Here is an 18,161-nt window from a genome sequence, read left to right on the forward strand (position 1 = left end):
GGGGTAGAGCAGACGCTGCAGCGAGTCGTGGCCCCCTTCATCGGAGAAGCATGGAGCCATGCTTCTCCGATTGAGTTGAAATGTACTCATAGGCGACGCTACCATCAGTTTCGCCCAACTCGTGAACTCACAGATTCATTCCGTCGCGTGTCGACGTGACGAGACACACGTCCGCTAGGGCATACATGGCGGTCAACTCCTCGAACGGTACCGAGCGATGCATATAGATGATCGGGGAGGGGACCGAGACTTTGAGGAGGGGACTGAGCGACCATGGGAAACATTGGATCTGTGAGAGGGCAGCTCCGACCCCTATTATTACAATGGGACCGAGATTTTGAGGAGGGGACCGAGGGGACTGAGCGACTGTGGGAACAAACTTTCACACGGTTCAACTATCAGTCAAAGTCTCCCTCCCACAGTGCCAGCACAAATTCTACCGGCGGGCAAGCGGTCGGAGACAGCCTCCCGCAGAATCACACTTTCCCACGGTCGGGCTATCAGGTTAGGTCTCCCACGCTGCCTGCCTGAACTTTTAAAAACAGAGAACATGTCATCCATGGCAAATTCTGTACACCTGTACAGTTCTCCCCAATGGGGATCCGAGCAAGTGCCTATCGCGAGACAGTCCCTTCTGGGCGAGCAGGTGCCGTGTTGATCGTGAAATACACTGAAACTACCCAAAACTCTCCGCATCTCTGCATAAGCTACCGTGAATTACTGAAGTGACAGCCATAAAAAACGTGATCCTAGGCGGGGTCACCTCCAGGCATGCCCAATCCGACGATCAAGACGAAGATCTATGTATCTCCAGTTGATAGAAGGGGGCCACGACTCGCTGAAGCGTCTGCTCTACCCCTTGCCGCAACAGGATGGCCACTAGACAAGTCTGCACGGTTCAGAAACCTCAGACGGAGCTACCCACAACTCCCTCGATTTTGAAGGTAGGGATGCCATGTTTTGACACCTGTGATATGAAAGAACGCTCTTCCCGATTCCGGTCTCAAAACGAATTTCTACTCAACAAGTCTTCGAACGTGACCGCACCACATTGTCTGCAGCTGCAGAAGGGAGAATCGGAGTTCTCCTAAACACAGTAGATTTGTTATGGTGATTAACTCGCGATGTGTCCTGTTGTTGTGCGGGCGTCGCATCACTCATCGTCGCAAATAGGATCTATGCCCGTCCTGAGAAACTTGGTCGGATCTCATCGCATTGCATCCGTCGACGTGGATACTCAAAAATATTCACGATTGCGGTCACATGCGTCCCTAGTGCGTGCAGACGGAGCGTCCTCTACCATTATGCACGCACTTATCATGCCCATTCCACGCATCCGGTTTCACGCTCCTCAGCACCAGCTCGTCGCTCTTCCCGTATGCATGGGCGGGGTGTGCTTCGTGCGGACGCCGAAACTCCATAGCGCACTTATACGCCCACATGGTTGCGTTCAAAGTTTTTAATACAAGGGTCTATCCCGTGGATACCGCCGCTGGGCCAAATTCGGTGCTCAGTGGCAGGGTTAGCCGGTGCCACGGGATTCGCCTCTATTAAAACTTTCGGGCGCCCACACACTCTTGAAGGAATCAAGCTGGAAGGCCGCTGCCTCGGGCATAGGCATGTAACAGGCAGGCTCTATCTGGACATGTGCCGTCCGTTCTATGGCGGGACGGTTCAAGGCAATTGTGTCGCTCAGAAACATGTCCACACGCCCACACTGTTGAGGCTACCGCTCCCCCTGCCAATCTCAGCGCAAATTAGTGACCTCAGCACCCTTGGCCTGATTATATCCCCCGAGAAAATTGTCTGACCCACCTCCCAATCACGCTTGCCATTCCCCAACGAGATAGAGGGCGTCGGGCTAAGCTGGCAGTGCGAAGATGACGACTAACAGATTAGCATGTTCCATCGAGATAGGGCGCCCAGAGTTCCCATAGGAGCGAGGGACATCATGCCCCAAGACTCGGTCACGAATCTGCTTCGAAGAGAACACTTTTCCAGCAACAACTAAAGAGCCCTCAACTACCATGCCATACGCCTGAAAACTCACCCGCGAGCAATATCCTCGCAGACTCTACCCGTTCCGGAGTTTGAAGCTCGCCACAGTGCGTTCGAGGGCATCGTCATTGTGCCCTGTATCGCTGCCTCAGGAAGATCGCAACTCTGATGGCGATCGACACAACCCTCCATGACCTGGTTCAAATTCCCACTAATTTACATCCAAGAATGGCAAGTTGGCGAGGTAGTTGCCCGATGTCAGCGGTAGCTTCAGTAGGGCTGGAGTGTCATGGGATACTACTCCGCCATCCGAACAAGGAACACGATTGACAGATCTCAGGTGCAGATATTTGGTGCTGAAAGCAAGACAAAGCTGCAGCAGTCTGCTCAGAAGACTAGGGCGGCGTCGTACTATTCTTGAGCCCCAAAATCAGCTCAAACGAAGCAGAAATGAGTGAGGTACGACCACCTTAGTCCTGCAGTGTCGCACGGGACAGCGACCTAGCAAGACAGGGTTGCAACAGTGTGATAGACGACCAGACCGGCGTTGTCCTATCAATGAACCCAAAAATCAGCTCAAACAAAGCAGAAATGAGTGACATATGACCACTTGAAGTCAGTGTTGCAGTGTCGCAGTGGACAGCGCCGCCAAGTGGTGATGTGAGCCCATCGAGCAAGCACCGTCGGAGGATGTCTGAGCCGGATTGCAATAAGCACCACAAATTGCTCCCAATCACACATTGCTTCCAATCCGTTGAAGACAAACTCGCGGTCGGAGGAAACTTCTGCTAGACTCGAATCTTCCCACGGTCAGTTCCTCCGGGCTGCCATGTGGATCCAGGTCACGAGTTTCCTATAGGTCGATCGGAGAAACTTCGGCGAAACCTAATCTTTCCCACGGCTGCGACTTCGACCACGTGGCAGCCATGCTTTCCCCACGGTGTCTCTTTTTCTCCCCTCCACCGTAGCTTGAACAGACTAAGGATCGGGAGCCCCTCACTGTAATTGCTGTGGTTCAATATGTTCTCACCACCGTGGGCAGAAAGGTGCTCCGGTCCAAGCCCTGCTCTGGATGTCGGTGCCAGAGAGACTCGCGATGGGCTCGCGCTGCTCTGTACATGCCCTGTTTAGCGCGGTTCCAATGTAAACAGTCATGGACTCCTTACCTGGTGTGAGAGGTTGCTGTTACAAGCGCATAATCCGGCAGCACCTCTTACCGCGTGCTACCTCAAGAGGCCAGAGTGACGATGTTGCATACATTTTGGTCTGGGGACACCTTGCCCTACGTTTGTCTACAAGTCAGACCTACTCCAGCTTGCTGTGTTCTGCTTTAGGAGTGGTAGCGGAGGAGTTGCCTACTGTGAAGCGGCGCTTCATGCTAGTCTTCGAACTCGTTCTACTCAAGCTTGAGCTGGACTTGCGGCGCCCGCCAAGAAGCGGACCCGAAGGCGGCCGGCCCGTGGAACGGTTCAACTCGTTAAGGAAGGACAGACCCCAGGATTGGGCGGTGAAGCTATATCGTCAGTACGCGATCAAGGTGGGAGCAGGCGGCAGTGTACGAACTTGGAAACATACTGATTGTCAGCGTTTAACAGCAGAGGTCACCCACAGAGAAAAGCTTGGTCCAATTCTGTTCACGAACTTGCGGTGACAGTGTCAGCGCAGTGTGTATCGCACTCGCTGTGGAATCGACATCCCCTGAAAATGTCAGCGACATAATGGCAATGGGTACTCACAAGGGTTGATGATCAGAGACCCCGCTAGACTTTGAGAAGCTCTGCAAACATCAGACATGTGCGCTTTGGGTCTCTCTTACCCGGCAAACTCGGAGAGGATCATGGAGCCATGCTTCTCCGATTGAGTTGAAATGTACTCATAGGCGACGCTACCATCAGTTTCGCCCAACTCGTGAACTCACAGATTCATTCCGTCGCGTGTCGACGTGACGAGACACACGTCCGCTAGGGCATACATGGCGGTCAACTCCTCGAACGGTACCGAGCGATGCATATAGATGATCGGGGACCATGTCGGCGTGCTAAACTGGCCATTTATTCTGCCCACCAGTTCGTTCACGCACGACCGAAGGTTCATGTATTCCTCGACGTCCTGCCGGGACGGGATCGCCAGTTGAATCAAAACTACCTGAGGCTCGGTCAGATCAAATTAGAAGGCTATAACGCACCTTTCCAATCCATTCCGGGTGCTGAGTTAGGAACACTTCCAAAGCGTGCAACTTTTGCGGAATTCCCTTGATGTAATCCAGGCGGTCGACACCAATGATCACTTTGCAGTCCTCGAACCGACGCTCGAGCTTCTGTAGCCTGCTTTGGACCGCCGGACTCTTGACGCCTTCGACGAATTGCCACGGGTCGATTCCGATGGGAAATGTTCCGACCTGGGCATATCTGCCCTCGAATTCGATTCCGTTGGGCTGAGTCTCAAGCCCGAGGATGCGCGTACACGAAGACAGGAAGTGGCGCGCGTAGTCATAAGTGTGGAAGCTACCGTAAGCCGCATTTCAGGAGATATACCCACCCGATCAAGTCACACTGCAGGACGCCCAGCAGGATTTCGCGGCGAACAGGGAGAATGCTGAACTGGTCAGCACAGAAGCACGTTGTTTGCTTACCGATAGATTTCGCTGGAAGGGAAAGGCGTGTGAAGGAAGAAGCCAATCCTGACACCTCCCTTTCCCCTTTGGCGAGCTTGTACTTCCTGTTGCTGGAACGCACTGAGGCCCCGGACCATGGCAGTGTGATGACTGCCACCTGTGGTGGTTACTTCTCCGCCCTCTTCCTCGACATCTTCCAGCATTTCAACACCCTCATCGAGGCCTTGGGCGACGCCGTGCTGCATGCCAAACTCTTCCACATCGTCGACCCCTGCCTTCACTCTTCCCATCTCTTTGCGAGTCATCTCTCCCTGCGCCGATTCACCCGAAATCATGGATCGCAGGAGCATGGGCAGAAGCATCAGATGATAGTCTTGAACCCAAACGACGTCTCCTGTTTGGACGAAGTTGGAGACCACATCTGCGAATCGGATGTTTGCTTCGCGATATGCTAGCCAGTACGATGCGTCAAAGTTCATTTCCCCGGGATGATAGTGGAATAGCGGCCACAGAATGGAGTTTGAGAAGCCTGATGTCAATTTCTGTATCTCGCGATGCTCGTACCGTTGTAGTGACGATCGGCTAGATCATCGGAAAGGTAAACTGGGTAGCACTGGTACTCCTCCAGCAACCGTCGGTTGACGTATTCTCGATCTTGCACTGGGATCTGCGAGTCAGCCCCGGCCATGTACACAGAACGTACGTCTTTTCCGGGCCACCCGATCCATGTGAATGACATTGTTTTCTTGCAGCCAGACAGCGCTGAGACTAGGCCTCCAGACGACATCTAGGAAACAGTCAGCGTGATTGTCTGCATGACGTACCTTGAACGTGTAGTCACCATTAGCCTCCTTTGTTATGGTGACCGGAAGGCGGTTAGAGACGATGATGAGACGTGGCTCCGGTGCACCATTTTCTGCTTTAGGAAGGGAGTCGTAGGTAAACATTTGCGGCGAGTGGTTGGAGCGGGGAGAGGAATGATGGTTGTTCTGATACGCTGGGTCACTCATGTTTGACACCCGATGACAGTCGAACCTGCGTGTTCAGCCAGACTTGGAGGTAGAGAGAATGCTTCGCGAGTTTAAAGATGGACGATGTTGTGATGATCAAGCGAAAGTGAAATTGATTGGGGCAGGTGTACCGAAAGATCTGGACTGCTGTTGTGACGTCAGGCCGCAGTGTGTGTCAATGTCCTGCAAGCCAGCAGAACGTCACACGTCCAGTTCCTTTCCTTCCTTCTTGGCTCTGATTCGCGGCTTGAAAGTTGAAATATTAACGAGAGACGAACACGAGGCTGGTAAGGAGCGACTGGGCACTGAGAAAGCCGGAATCGTGAGAAGAGTGCGCTTTAGGGGAAGTGAGAGCGACGTCCGATGACGCGAGGGCGCGATAGGTAATCCCCATCGCGCCGTCAGGCACGGGCTCGGCGCCATAATCTTCTTCCGTAACCTAAGGCCGCAGTTCAACAGTTGCATCACGATGCCGGTTCGGAGCCCTGAATGTCCAGTCGCTGCATAGAGACAAAGTTAACGTCTACGAATTCTAACGCCGTCTCATCACGTCCCCAAGCCCGGCCCAACATTTGTCTTCATGAGTCGATGGAGGACCTCTGCAGAATCCTGCCTTCTTAAATCGATGTCCGTAGTGGGGTTCCATGAACGACTGGAATGCTGCCGGGAGTGCGATGGACGTGGCGCCTCAGCAGGGCTGACAGTGAGGGGCGCACGCCCTCCTACAGCCTCCGGCGGTCCCGTCGTGGTCTGCACCATGGCATCTACACCAAGGCGCTCCGTTTGGGCTTCCCTGTCCCTGTACGTAGGAGTGCGCCTGCGGCTCGCCTTCGCATGAAGACCACGGCCCCTCTCGTCTTCATCGTCCCCGTCAGCACTGCTAGATGAAGGCGAGCGGCGCCTCGAGGGATGGTCTTGATATGCTGGCGCGGGCGTGGAGGTCCCTCGAGGAGTTCCTACTGTGGTCTCCAACCCACTCGTTTGCGCACGGCGCTCGACACCGATGCCCAATGCGGTTAACCGCTGAGCATATGTGTGGATGGACGCAACCTCATCCCAAGCGTTTGTATATGAGGCCATGGATTCAGCAAAGCTGAGAGCGGGGTGACACCTGTTGGAGGCACCCGACTCGGTATGCTCATTCCGGCCACCCTCAGATGCGCCGTGAAGTTGAGAACGGTTGTGTTCGGTGCTGTGTGCCTCTGAAGCGCTTTCTGAGGAGCTTTCGGGGCTGCGCAGGTCGCCAGACGGCAGCGCATCGCGCAGGGCGTCCTCCGCCGGGCGATCTTGGGGGAATCGTCGAGTCGCTGCGGGGCGGCTCTGAGCATCGCTCTCCCAAGGAAACACGTTCGATACCATTCGAGGGTCCGGCCGCGTCGCTGTGATGTCTCCATACCAGTCATTCGACAGGACGTTTTCAGGGAGCGTAGGGTAGTCGAGTGATGTCTCTACCATTCCCTCAAAGTAGACGGCAGAAGCGCTTGAGGGCTCATCCCACGCCGGGGCATAGATTGTTGTCATAGGAATAGCCATCTCCGGTCGGCTATTCTTCGGTGGGGGGTAATGAGCCGCATCCCAAGCTGATTTTTCGGCCGGACTCTCAAGGTTTTGTTGCTCGATATCCTTGCGAGTCCGCACAATCGTCTGAGGAGGATTGGTCGAGTCGGCATCCGTGTGGTTGACAGACGCAGCGGGTTTGCCGTGCAGAATGTCCCGGTCCCGGTCGCTATGGTCGGGTGAGCTTGCGGTGTCACCCTTGGGCATCAACAAGTCGACTCGACCTTCGAGGGGCATTGACATGTAGCGATCCTGCTTCATGGCGGCCACTCCGGAGAGGGTGGACGCCTTTAGGTCCTCTAGACTCATTCTCCCGTCCGGGGTGCCAGCGACCTGGGGTTGGTTCCACACAGAGATGTGCTGGGGCACTTCGAAACGCCGAGCGATATCTGGCTGGGAGGCTGTGGAGGGCCTTACAAACCTGTCGTACACATCATACCAGAGGTCCAGTAATCTGCTGTCTGAGAATTAACGCTTGCCCGCAAGCCGTGCAACTCACAGTCGAAGGGGTTGGTAGATTGACTCTTCGACCCGGCAGCGCGGGATGCGAGGCTCTGCCACGGTTTCTTCGTCCCGATAAAGTGCAGGATGCTGATTTTGTTCGCGTAGTATTTGTACGCCGGGGCGTACTGATAGGCTGCGCTGGGCGTTACGTTATAGCTGCAACTGTCAGCTGATGCAAGTCCGCACCGAGCGCGTACGTGAAGGGAAGTCTGTTCCATGTCTCCCCAGTACCGTCCTCCGAGAAGTACTGGTTCAATAAGCCTTGATCAGCACCGTCAAAGCTGCTGTCCTCGGTCCGCATTGCTTTCCACAAGCTCTCAAAGTCCGATTCCTGCGGTCGGATGACCATTACACCTGAGTTGAAACAGTCGGGCCATCCGATGTCCGGACACGCGGACAGGGTGTGGGGACTGGTCGAGTCGAAGAGGTGCGAAAGGGGTTTGATGGGTAATGTGTCGGCGTCGAGATAGATGATCGTGGAGAAAATGGAACCTAAGCGGAAAACGTGCAGTTTGGTGAGAGCAAGGTTCAGATCCGTGCGACCTATCCTGTCAGCGCTAAGCATTCGGGGTACGTACCCATCATCTCCAAGCCTCGATAACCCGCCCTACCAGAGGCAATCGGTTCCACGCCAATCACAAGGTCAAACCCAGCATTCTGAAGAACTCCGACAACCCGGGCGTCAACCGTCTCTGGACTGATGAGGCAAACGATCTTGAAGTCTCTTGGGGTCGGATGAAGCTCTTTCAGAGCGTGAAGCAACACAAGAGCCCCCGGTAGGTACGACGAGTCCGTAAGAAGAGTGACGAATGCTTGCGGAAGCATGATGGAGAGCTCGCGAACAGCCGGCTGGACCTGGCTGAAAGCTTGCTAGTACCTCCGCTGTTGCTGGCCCTACTGAAAGCTCTAGCACTGCCGCTAGCTGAACAGGAAGCTGGTTGATTAGACGTTTGAAAGAGGAGGGCAATTCGAGCAAGGAGGGCACGAGTATGGTATTCGACTCGACGGGGGCGAAGGAGCGAGGCGGCGAGCAGATCCGTTGGTAGTTGTGGATGAAGAGCGGCTCCCTCGCAACAGTTCGAAAGTCGGACGTAGGGTGGCCAAGTGCTTGCAGTGTATGGGGAGCGGCGGGGACCCAACAACCCCTGGAAAGGCTGGAGATGCGTTTGCGGAAGAAGTGAGCGCAGATCCCCATCAGTAGGACGTCCCATAAACAACCTCCTCGGCCCGTTGAGCTCCGGTCTCAGTTCCGTGGGGCTCCAATCCCTGCGAGGACGTCCGCCGATTAGGCTCGCCAACAGCGCGAGCCTACATGTGCATTCAGGCACCGAGAGCTGCATCATCGCTGACCATCTTGGCTCTACGGAGCCCGAGGGGTCGTGGTGCTCTCATCTGGTTCTCAACTTCCTGCACTCTGAGAGTTTAATGAAGGTTGACTCGTCAAAATCATGAGCGACCCAAACGATTCCAACGTCCGTCTTTTGGCATCGGAGTACGAACTTGACGAAGGCGAGACACCTCCAAGCAACTCCGCCGTTCACCACTCTCCATATCGCCTTCCGCCAGGGGAACAGCTTCGAGGCGTGGCGAATCGCATTATTTTCAGCCGGTACTACATTCTTTTCTACTTTGTCATGATGAGTCTGAGTCTCGCTACTGTGGTATTGAGTCTTGTTGCCACAAGTACGTATTGACGCGAGGGGGAAACTGATGACAGGTAACCGGCAATGCCCACCTTGGTCGTGGAGTGTCCTTGAAGTGATCATCAATCTGATGATGGTGGCCGAGGTCTCGCTGAGATGGACAGCCTACGGAAAGGTAATACCTATTCGAATGACAGCTCTGATGACTAGAAATATCCGATGACCTTGCTCAACATCATTGATTTGATACTGGTGCTGTTTTGTGCGATAACGCTCATTGTGGTCTTCGTAAGCCCATGCGGGGATGGGGCGCGGCGTAGGTGACTCTGGAGGCTTCGATCGGCTGACGACTTGCAGAGGAGGAGGTTCTTGACACAATTCTTCTGGTGATTCGTAACGGTGTGCAGTTCTTGCGCCTGGGAAACATTCTACGACGGTTTGTCACTGAACTCTGATGTCGCTGATGGAAAGGTCCGGCCACTCGCTGTTCAATCCACCGAAATCAATGGACTTGTCTCAGGCACGCGCGGCTTCTCTCGCCTTGGACTTTGATGTGGACGCTGAGGACGATGAAGCCGCTGCAGAGCGGACACTGGCAAGTGCGACTTCGGGATTGACACAGACGCGATACGAACCGGCCTATTCTGATGGTCCTTCTGGAGTACGCTCGGAGCGGTCCCCCCAAGGTGTAAACCACCTCACAGAAGAGGACGAAGAGCTCTGGGACCGATTGTGATTATGTTCGTCATGCATTCAGTCACTATAGCTTGTAGAGGAGGCGGGGTCGATGGAGCAACCCTGCGTGCACGAGTGCGGAGACCCCAGGTGGAGGCAACCATGTGGAGGTTCAACTTTTGCCGCCAATCCAGTCTGCACATCTGACATCATACACAACTCGCGGCCGTATTGAGACAACAATCGACTCTCGCTGCTCTAAGGATCAAAGCCCCAGATGATTCGATAATCATGTCCGCTTCGGTTATGCTCTCCGCCAAACGGGCTATCCCAACGAAGACGAACGAGTCCAGGGCTTTTGAACGGGATGCTCTTCTTCACTTGCCATCGAGGTCTGGGCCTCGTCACTTCATGGGGCGACGAGGAGTGAGCGAGCTTCTATTTCAAGAAAGCAAGTGGACATGGGTCTGGCCGTCTCGGGGAGAAAGTGTGTAGTCATCGGTCTCTTCTCCTGACCAACAGGGGCAGAATCACTACGACTGCGGGCAAGGCAACCTGTTTTCCCACCCATGCAGACGATACCATTTGATATCTCCGAGTTCCCGGTGCATGTTGCGCTGGCATCAGCGGTGAGCTCTATCTTAGTTTCACGCTGATGGTCAGACACAGTTTGTTTCCGACATGCGAGATCCCGTGGAGACCAGCTCCGTTCTTCCTGTTATTCATGAGACGATCGCCCAGATCCATGACGGCCCCCGGTCGCGGCCTGAGGATACCCATGGGAGCGTTCTTGTGAACTTGGACTTTGGATGCGAGGGTATTCCCCCTCTTTTGTGCTTTCCGATGGGCCAAGTAGGAGAGCAGCTTAGTGAGCCGAGGGAGTGAAGCGCCATTGACAAGAAGATATATCACCGGTCGTCGAAGCGCCAATGACGAGCTTCTGTCCCTCGGTATCTTTAGATGCCGTTGCAGAGCCTACAGAGACCTTTAGCACTCCGATTTTGCAGATGGCGGCTTCTCCCACAGTTCAAAAGTCCTGTCGTGAGCTCTAGCAACAGGTGAAGAGCTGACGATATCCGCAGAGCCTTCCGTCTACCTGGGGATCCGCTTGGCAGGCTCGACCAAGATTCTAAACCTGGCTGCTGATGTCTCCCAGGTCTCTACTCGCAGACTACCTGTGTCGATTGCGAGCGTGGAGGAAATCACTACGCGTGATACAAATGGCCGCAGCCATGCAGACATCGCTCTTGATCCCTTCATCGCTGGTCGTGCTGCCATCGTGGATTCTAACGGAGGCCTATGGATCTGGAACGGTGTCGGGGGCTGTTCAGAGCTGTGAGTAGACTAGGATGTGATCTTCTAATCTCGAGTTTCGCTGTCCGGCAACCGACGAACGAGGGCGACTTTTATCGGGTGTCCTTCGGCGCACGTCAGGACACGGTCCTAGTGTTGTCCCGTAGCAAGCTGACGGCTATCGACCTCAGCGTAAGTTAGTATCCCTCGCCCTTGAACCTAACACCCAGACCATTCCCGAGCCGCGTTGCGATGTCCTTTTTCATTTGGAGGACGGGTCAGAGTTTACAGCGATAGACAAGGATGCGGCTGCTCGGCACGCAGCTTTCACCTGTCTCTGCACCACTCGGCAACTGATCTGGATCGATGAGCTCCGTCCAGACGCCCGACTTTTACGATGGGACCATGACTTTGGTGGTGGAAGCGCTACTGACATTGCTCTTTCTGTCATCGGGGGGGCTCCCTCCGCGGTGGGCGCGGCAGGAGGGGAGCTGGTGGTATTGAGTTCTACTTCTGTGGACTACGTACTAGGGCTGCGAGCCTCCAACAATCCTGTTCCAGGCGTCGAGTCACTGCCGTGGTGCATACCTATACGAAGTCGTGAACCGCCCCTGCGGGCACTCGTTCCGATTCGACTTCTTGCAGGCGGTTCCATCCGTTTCGCCCCTGCTTTCGCAGCGCAATACCAGGATGGCTCTGTTGTCTTTATTGAGGTGGATCCTGCGTGCACCGGGTCTCCGACGACAGAAGAGTCGGATGCATGTCTGCAATGGAGCCCAGACCTATTGCGGCTGGAAGGAGACTACCAGAGGCCCAACAAACTTGTGAACGACGTGGCAGCGACGACGTACATCTCGTTACATGGTCGATGGGCTTGGCAAGGTGCACTTGCGTTGGTGACGAGCTAACCACAGAACTACACCGACCCACGAAAACGTTGGACCTGCCTGCCCGAAAAATCGAAGACTACCTTGCCGAGCCGAGGCCTCCTACAAGCTACCTTCGCACAGCGTGCGTGATATCGGAGGCGAATCTTCTAACAATTAGAGCAGACCTCGCATGCGAATTGCGACACTGCAAGACACCCGCTGCGTGGAGTTTAACCCGTTCGGCATCCGTCGATCACTCGGACATGATTGAAACTCTGAAACGGACATCTCCGCTCGCCAGTCGGACAGGAGTCGATATCACCCAGCAGATCCAAGGGGATGTGCCAATCAAGGTGAAGAACGACCTGACAATGTCCTCGGTGGCTTGTCATGGTGCAGTCGAGCCGAGTATGGACACTGCTCGGTTGGTGCGCGAGGGTGTGGTTGCTGTTCCTCCTGGCGAGATAGACGAGGGTTCATTCTCAGCACCCAGCCACATACTCGATAGCAGCAAACTAGCGACAGTTGCGCGTCTCTTGGGCTCCTGGGATATCGGTGGGGATCCTGGTTCATGGCGGGAAGTGCATGCGTTAGGAGATTCACATCCCGATCAGCATCCCGGAAGGCAGCCAATCCGCAAACGTCCATTGATGCGTCTCCCGTCACACCCGATGTCTGAGCCACCGCCGTCGGTTGAACCATCCGCTACAGCGATCCCAGTGGTTTTGCCTTCAATCCCTGAGCTTCGCCCGAATGCCTCGCTACCTGTCCGGCTCACCGATGGGGAAGCTCATCCATCTGTGGTTGGAGCTCAAACACAGACCGAATCAGGTGCTCACGCGCCCCGATTGCAGATCAAGAGAAAGCCCATCACCCAGAAGCGTCGGCCAGGAGGATTCTGATTCATCTCTCCGAATACAATCGCCTATGACAAGGACTGTACCAATTCTTGTAAAATATATCTTCTTTGTGACAATGCAGAGTCGCTGTGATCCCCCGGGACGTCATCCTTGATATCGCTCATGCGACCGAGCATGTCTGTACCGTCAGTAACCGCGGCATGGAGAGACCTACCCCTGAGAGTCTGGGTAATTTGGACAAGGCCATCGCCCCTTCGTGCGAGTAGTTTTTCGATGTGCGCCTTGGCCTGAGCACATGTCAGTGTCACCAAATGGGTAAAGCGCTCACCCCGTCGTCCTCTACGCAGACCCACGCAAGAACATAGTCGCAAAGTTGCAGAGCGGACAGGCCAGCGTCAAGTCGGCGCAAGTACCTCTCCTCCTCGTATACGCCTTCCACGTCTTCTCCTACGATCTGAGCTGTCAGTCATCACCAGCACGTGATAACCACCTGTAACTCTTCCTTCATGTCGTCTTCCGTTGCCTGTAGACGCTTCGTGGCCGTCTCTCGGAGCTCCAACAGTCTATCCAGCTTCTCGTAATCTGACTCGATAAACTTGGCAATCAATCGGAGTCGAGGAGCGGAGTCTGACGGCAGATTGCTGAATAGGCTTGCTACAATGCCGAGTATATGCTCGTCGTCCTCGAAGCTCAGGGGAGGGAGCGCTTTTCTCTTCCTATCGCCCTAGGAGTGAGCGTGATCTTCCAGAGAACTCACTTTGCCCATGAAGGCTGAGAACAGCGTCTTCAGGCCGAGCATATCGACGAAGCGCTCGGCTGCGGCAGATCCGGCCTCATTCTGCATAACGTAGTCCAGCACCTTGATAGCGCAGTTTCGAGCGTGTTTCTTCTCCCTGAATTGTTAGTACTCAAAGGCCATCGTCATACCTGATCATGATTATCATGAGCTCCATGCCCTCGGCCACCACGAAGGCAGACTTGAACTCGTTGACTCGTACGATTGAGCAGAGACAATCAAAAGCGTTCTCCATAAACTCTGATTCCTCCCCGTCCTCAGGATCCCTCTTACGATACTCCTGGTCGGTCAGTAACGGCGACAAAACCGGTAACATACGGAAAGGACCAAGAGCAAAGCATCGATGCCCTCCGCTGCCGCCACTTTGCTGACGTTTGAATGGCTGCTTTGGAGGAGAATAGACAGGACCTCTGCGGCGTATTGTTTGTTGCTGTCAAAGTCTTCCTCACGAATACGCCTCAGTAGCCAGTCGAGGAACGACGTGGACTCTCCGATCTGCTCGGCCAAAGGCGGCATGAACGACAATAGATTCTCAAAGATGCCGAGAGTTTGAAATACACCTTGACGATCTGCGTCCTCTTTTTCGTCCAGCCGACCGAGATTGGATACCAAGAGCTCAAAAATGGAGTTGACAAGCTTCGGTCAGCGGCTAGTCATCATCGTCACGTACCAAGTCGTCAATGAGTTGCGCTACTGCCAAGCGTGAAGCGGACGATGAGTTGTCACCACCGTCGCCTAACCCTTCCGAATCAATGTCGTCGTCTGTAAGCTCTTGCAAAACCTCTATGACATCCAAAGCAATGTCGGTGTTGTCGTGGGCCAGAAGGCTGCAAAGTCGAGCGACGGTTCCCTGAGCGACAATCTCGGGGTAGTAAAGTGCTGGGTTCTGGGTGAGTGGAAGGAACTCCTTGATTACAGCATCAAGACTCGACTCAGATTCAATGAACCTGCTAGATCAGCTCCATTGGACTTTCCGACGGACCCACATTGTTGGGTCGTCGGGATACTTCCCCCGCTGTTCAGCATTCTTGGTGACCGCTCTTTCAAAGCGGCCGATCAGACGACGTAGTGCTGGGATGGTCATTGGCCCAGCCTGAGGTCAGAGACTGACTGCCTACTGAGTGACACGTACCTCAGCATCGTTCTCGCCGGCGCGATCGAATATGTCCAGGATTTGCTTTCACCGTCAGCCCGAGCTTAAAAGTGGGACACAAACGTTTTGCTCTTCGTTTAGGCCGCCTCCGAAAAAACGTCCCTCCTCATCTTCTTCGTCATCGAAGGATTCGTGGACAAGTCCTTGGAATGGTCAGCTTTGCCTGAGCCAGCCTACGTACCATCATCGGCAGCGGTAGGGTTTACCATGCGGTCGCCGCTCTCGTTTGCAGAGCTGTCTTGTCGAAAACGCTTGAGCACTTCCTCCGATGGGAGGTCGGGCAGTTTCCTTTTGACTCCCTGCCCAGTTCCCCCAGGGGGGAGCTTGAACATTTTGTCGATGTCCATGGCTCTCGTATTGTATGAAGTCAAAACAAGGTGACATGGGTTGTCAATAGGACGGGGTCAAAGATCAGAAAATGCGGGGCCCAATCGCACGCCGGTGCGTCATCAGCGCACCTTGCAACTTGTCGCTCCTGAGTTTCAACACTCCCTCACTATGACTGCCCCTATATCTTCCACCGGCGAATTAGCCAAAGCCATCGCTTTTCAACCGGGGCCCGTAACTGCAGACGTGCGACGAGCTGCTCAGGGGCTGGAGGCCGCCATTCTGCAGACACAGGTGAGCCGGTCCGCAAGGCAATGTCGCTAACTAACAGAACGACCTTCAGGCCTTGGTGTTACCTCATGCTGCAGACATTGAAAGGCAGGTTGGGCAATCCGGGAACCTTTTGGAAAGAGCCACTGTTACTCAACGTGATCTGGATGAAGTGGAGAATGAATTTGATGCCAATCAGCCAAAGGTACGTCGAGCTCGCACTGCCGGTGTCTGACTTTAGAACGTTTCCGAGGTTTTCCACTTTTTGAACGTGATCAGCGCACGGCAGACATCACAGGAGGGTAGTTATCTTGCTGAGATTACACTCAAATCCCTCCGATCTCTGAAGGTCAGCTACGACAGGTTGAAGGCTGTGGAGGATGCTGTTTGGTCTGGTCAAAGTGTTGACACGACAATACGACAAGACCTCAAGGGCATTAGCGAAATCGACTCTCAGCGTGTGAGCGGTGAAGCTACACGATATATTCATGTGCGTTCTCAACGGTCTGATGCACGCTGATTGCTGCAGGATCGCGGTCAGTTGCTGGACTCCCTAGTCAAAGAGCAACTGTCTACGGCGTGGTCGGCAGCGTTCGAGATTGAACAACGTGAGGAAGGCCCACTCATTAGAGTCGCGGATACAATCACTCTCGCACCACCGAACGGTATGTTGCTCACGTAATGGCTGACTGACTGTAGCGACGAGGGTGACAATGACCTTGGGCAACCACTCTGCGCTTACCCAGTCGTCCACCATCGCCGAGCTTTGCGAAGCATTGCAAGGTTTGGGCATTTTGGGCCAGTGCCTCGCGCAACTCCAGACTCGGATATTACGCGAGCTTGTCACGCCGCTAGTGAGCTCTCGTTCGCTGGTGTCTGAAGGCTATGGCTCAGAGCTTCGAGAGCTTCGATTCAAGCAGAAGGGTGACGCGAGTCTAATCGAAGTTGTGTCTTCCATTCGCGACCTTGTGAGATTTGTGACACACGCACTGCCCTCTCCGCTCGAAGCTGTGAGCTCGTTTCTGTCGATGTTCAGCGAAGCTCTCTACCATCGGGTATTACAAGAGGTCGTCATTCCCTCCATACCACGTGAGCTGAACAAACTTCCGCCATGGCTCAGTGATGTCAGGCAATGTGCCTCCTGGGAGCGTGGAGAGTCTGAAGACTCCCACAAACAGGTCCTGCAAAGATTTTTGGATGACCAAGCGGGCACCCGGTGGCTGGAGAGCCACCGCGCGGAAGGCTTGCTCGAAACGCGCAGCCTGGTTTTTGATGGATGGAAGGACTGGGACTTCCGCCTGGAGGAAACAAAGCGCCCTACCTCTTCCCGCCCGGAGGAAAATGCTATCGAGAGGGACGACGGGTGGGGTTTCGATGACGAACCCTCCATTTTGCCTGCAAACGAGGACGGCTGGGACTTTGATGACCTGGCACCGATTCCAACAGATTCGATCCCAGCGCCGTCGGTCAAGCCGGCTCGGGAGGCGAAGCGCTTGGGAAAGAAGTTGTCTTCCAAACACGCTTCTGCCAGTCAAGAAGCGCTGCTCAATTCCCGGGAGTTGCAACGAGCGCCCACGCCCAGTGCTCCACCCGTTCACCCCGAGGAGGCCGTTGCTGCACCCAAGTCCTCAGTTAGGGTGTCCGTGGCAACAAGTGCCGCACTGTCTTTGCTCGGCGCCCGACTTCGGGAGTTGCAGGATATTGAGAGTTTGAGGTAAGAACAGTGCTTTTAAGCTGCTGATTTGTACAGATTACCACTTGATTTGCAGGCCACGCTTCGCATAGGTTTACAGTCTCAGCTCACAGACCTATTAGACTTTTTGCGGGCCACCTTGCCGGTGGCACACCGGTGCACCCTCCGCGCCACTCCGACCATGTCAGTGCAGCTCGGAAACGATTTCCGTTACTTGGCATCACAAATGCTGCAATGCGAGCCCGATGTAGCCTGGCCGGCGCGCGAAGAGGCAGCCGCGGGTTACGTCGCTGCCGCTAGCATAGCATACAAAACATACCAAGTCCAGGAACAGCTCAAGCTTCAATCCATCTTTGCGGAAACCAATCACTTTGCGGATCTCAGTGAGGACCAGGAGTATCAACGGGCCGAGTCGGCTGTTGCGGAGCTCTTGCAGTTCGTCAACGATGCTGCGAACCAATTGGAGGTAAGATACCCCACAGCCTATGTACTGATGGGCAGCCACTCGTTGATGATCATCTCTACCATGAACTGGTTGGCGCTCTTGTGGAAACGGTTTCAGTCCTGGCCGTCGACTCTGTCCTCGCCATGGAAGACATTACCGAGGTCGAATCTCAGCGAATTGAGTCGCTCATGAAGGGTCTGGAATCCATGCAGAGGTTGTTCCGCAATGATAACCTGCAGCTGTCCAGTGTGGCCACATTTGCGCCTCACTGGCTAAAGATGTGTTACACGACCGAACTGCTTGTGAGTGATAGGCACATATGACGCTGATGGCAGCGGGCCAATTTGGCCGAGATATCACAATTGTATGAGAATGGGTCCCTGGTGGATTTCACGGGTGCAGAGCTATCGAAGCTCGTCCGCGCGTTGTTCGCGGACAGCCAGAAGCGCGCTAC

The 18,161-nt window shown here is 54.6% G+C and overlaps 6 protein-coding genes across 6 annotated transcripts; 3 read left to right on the forward strand and 3 right to left on the reverse strand.

Moving 5' to 3' along the window:
- Nucleotides 1-3,586: 3,586 nt before the first annotated feature.
- Nucleotides 3,587-5,622, reverse strand: A1Q1_01939 (alpha, alpha-trehalose-phosphate synthase; the record flags this gene model as incomplete). The annotated part of the gene is made up of 9 exons (XM_014324947.1): nt 3,587-3,696; nt 3,735-3,775; nt 3,815-3,883; nt 4,079-4,143; nt 4,184-4,502; nt 4,631-5,063; nt 5,177-5,272; nt 5,316-5,399; nt 5,454-5,622. The coding sequence occupies 9 exons, from the start codon at nt 5,620-5,622 to the stop codon at nt 3,587-3,589; spliced, it is 1,386 nt and encodes a 461-aa protein (XP_014180422.1).
- Nucleotides 5,623-6,168: 546 nt separating this feature from the next.
- Nucleotides 6,169-8,508, reverse strand: A1Q1_01940 (glycogenin glucosyltransferase; the record flags this gene model as incomplete). The annotated part of the gene is made up of 4 exons (XM_014324948.1): nt 6,169-7,640; nt 7,679-7,821; nt 7,881-8,226; nt 8,295-8,508. The coding sequence occupies 4 exons, from the start codon at nt 8,506-8,508 to the stop codon at nt 6,169-6,171; spliced, it is 2,175 nt and encodes a 724-aa protein (XP_014180423.1).
- Nucleotides 8,509-9,831: 1,323 nt separating this feature from the next.
- A1Q1_01941 (uncharacterized protein) lies at nt 9,832-10,062 on the forward strand (the record flags this gene model as incomplete). Its single annotated transcript, XM_014324949.1, has 1 exon — nt 9,832-10,062. One exon carries the CDS (start codon nt 9,832-9,834, stop codon nt 10,060-10,062), a length of 231 nt encoding a protein of 76 aa, XP_014180424.1.
- Nucleotides 10,063-13,088: 3,026 nt separating this feature from the next.
- A1Q1_01942 (uncharacterized protein) lies at nt 13,089-15,319 on the reverse strand (the record flags this gene model as incomplete). Its single annotated transcript, XM_014324950.1, has 8 exons — nt 13,089-13,310; nt 13,352-13,470; nt 13,781-13,839; nt 13,951-14,087; nt 14,138-14,434; nt 14,490-14,766; nt 14,952-15,015; nt 15,154-15,319. The coding sequence occupies 8 exons, from the start codon at nt 15,317-15,319 to the stop codon at nt 13,089-13,091; spliced, it is 1,341 nt and encodes a 446-aa protein (XP_014180425.1).
- Nucleotides 15,320-15,470: 151 nt separating this feature from the next.
- A1Q1_01943 (uncharacterized protein) lies at nt 15,471-17,287 on the forward strand (the record flags this gene model as incomplete). The annotated part of the gene is made up of 5 exons (XM_014324951.1): nt 15,471-15,593; nt 15,643-15,774; nt 15,859-16,029; nt 16,099-16,177; nt 16,269-17,287. 5 exons carry the CDS (start codon nt 15,471-15,473, stop codon nt 17,285-17,287), a joined length of 1,524 nt encoding a protein of 507 aa, XP_014180426.1.
- A 156-nt stretch (nt 17,288-17,443) lies between these two features.
- On the forward strand, nt 17,444-18,030 carry A1Q1_01944 (uncharacterized protein; the record flags this gene model as incomplete). The annotated part of the gene is made up of 2 exons (XM_014324952.1): nt 17,444-17,697; nt 17,745-18,030. 2 exons carry the CDS (start codon nt 17,444-17,446, stop codon nt 18,028-18,030), a joined length of 540 nt encoding a protein of 179 aa, XP_014180427.1.
- Between the last annotated feature and the right edge of the window lie 131 nt (nt 18,031-18,161).

The sequence above is a fragment of the Trichosporon asahii genome (assembly GCF_000293215.1).
Source record: "Trichosporon asahii var. asahii CBS 2479 unplaced genomic scaffold scaffold00050, whole genome shotgun sequence".
Classification (NCBI taxonomy): Eukaryota; Fungi; Basidiomycota; class Tremellomycetes; order Trichosporonales; family Trichosporonaceae; genus Trichosporon; species Trichosporon asahii.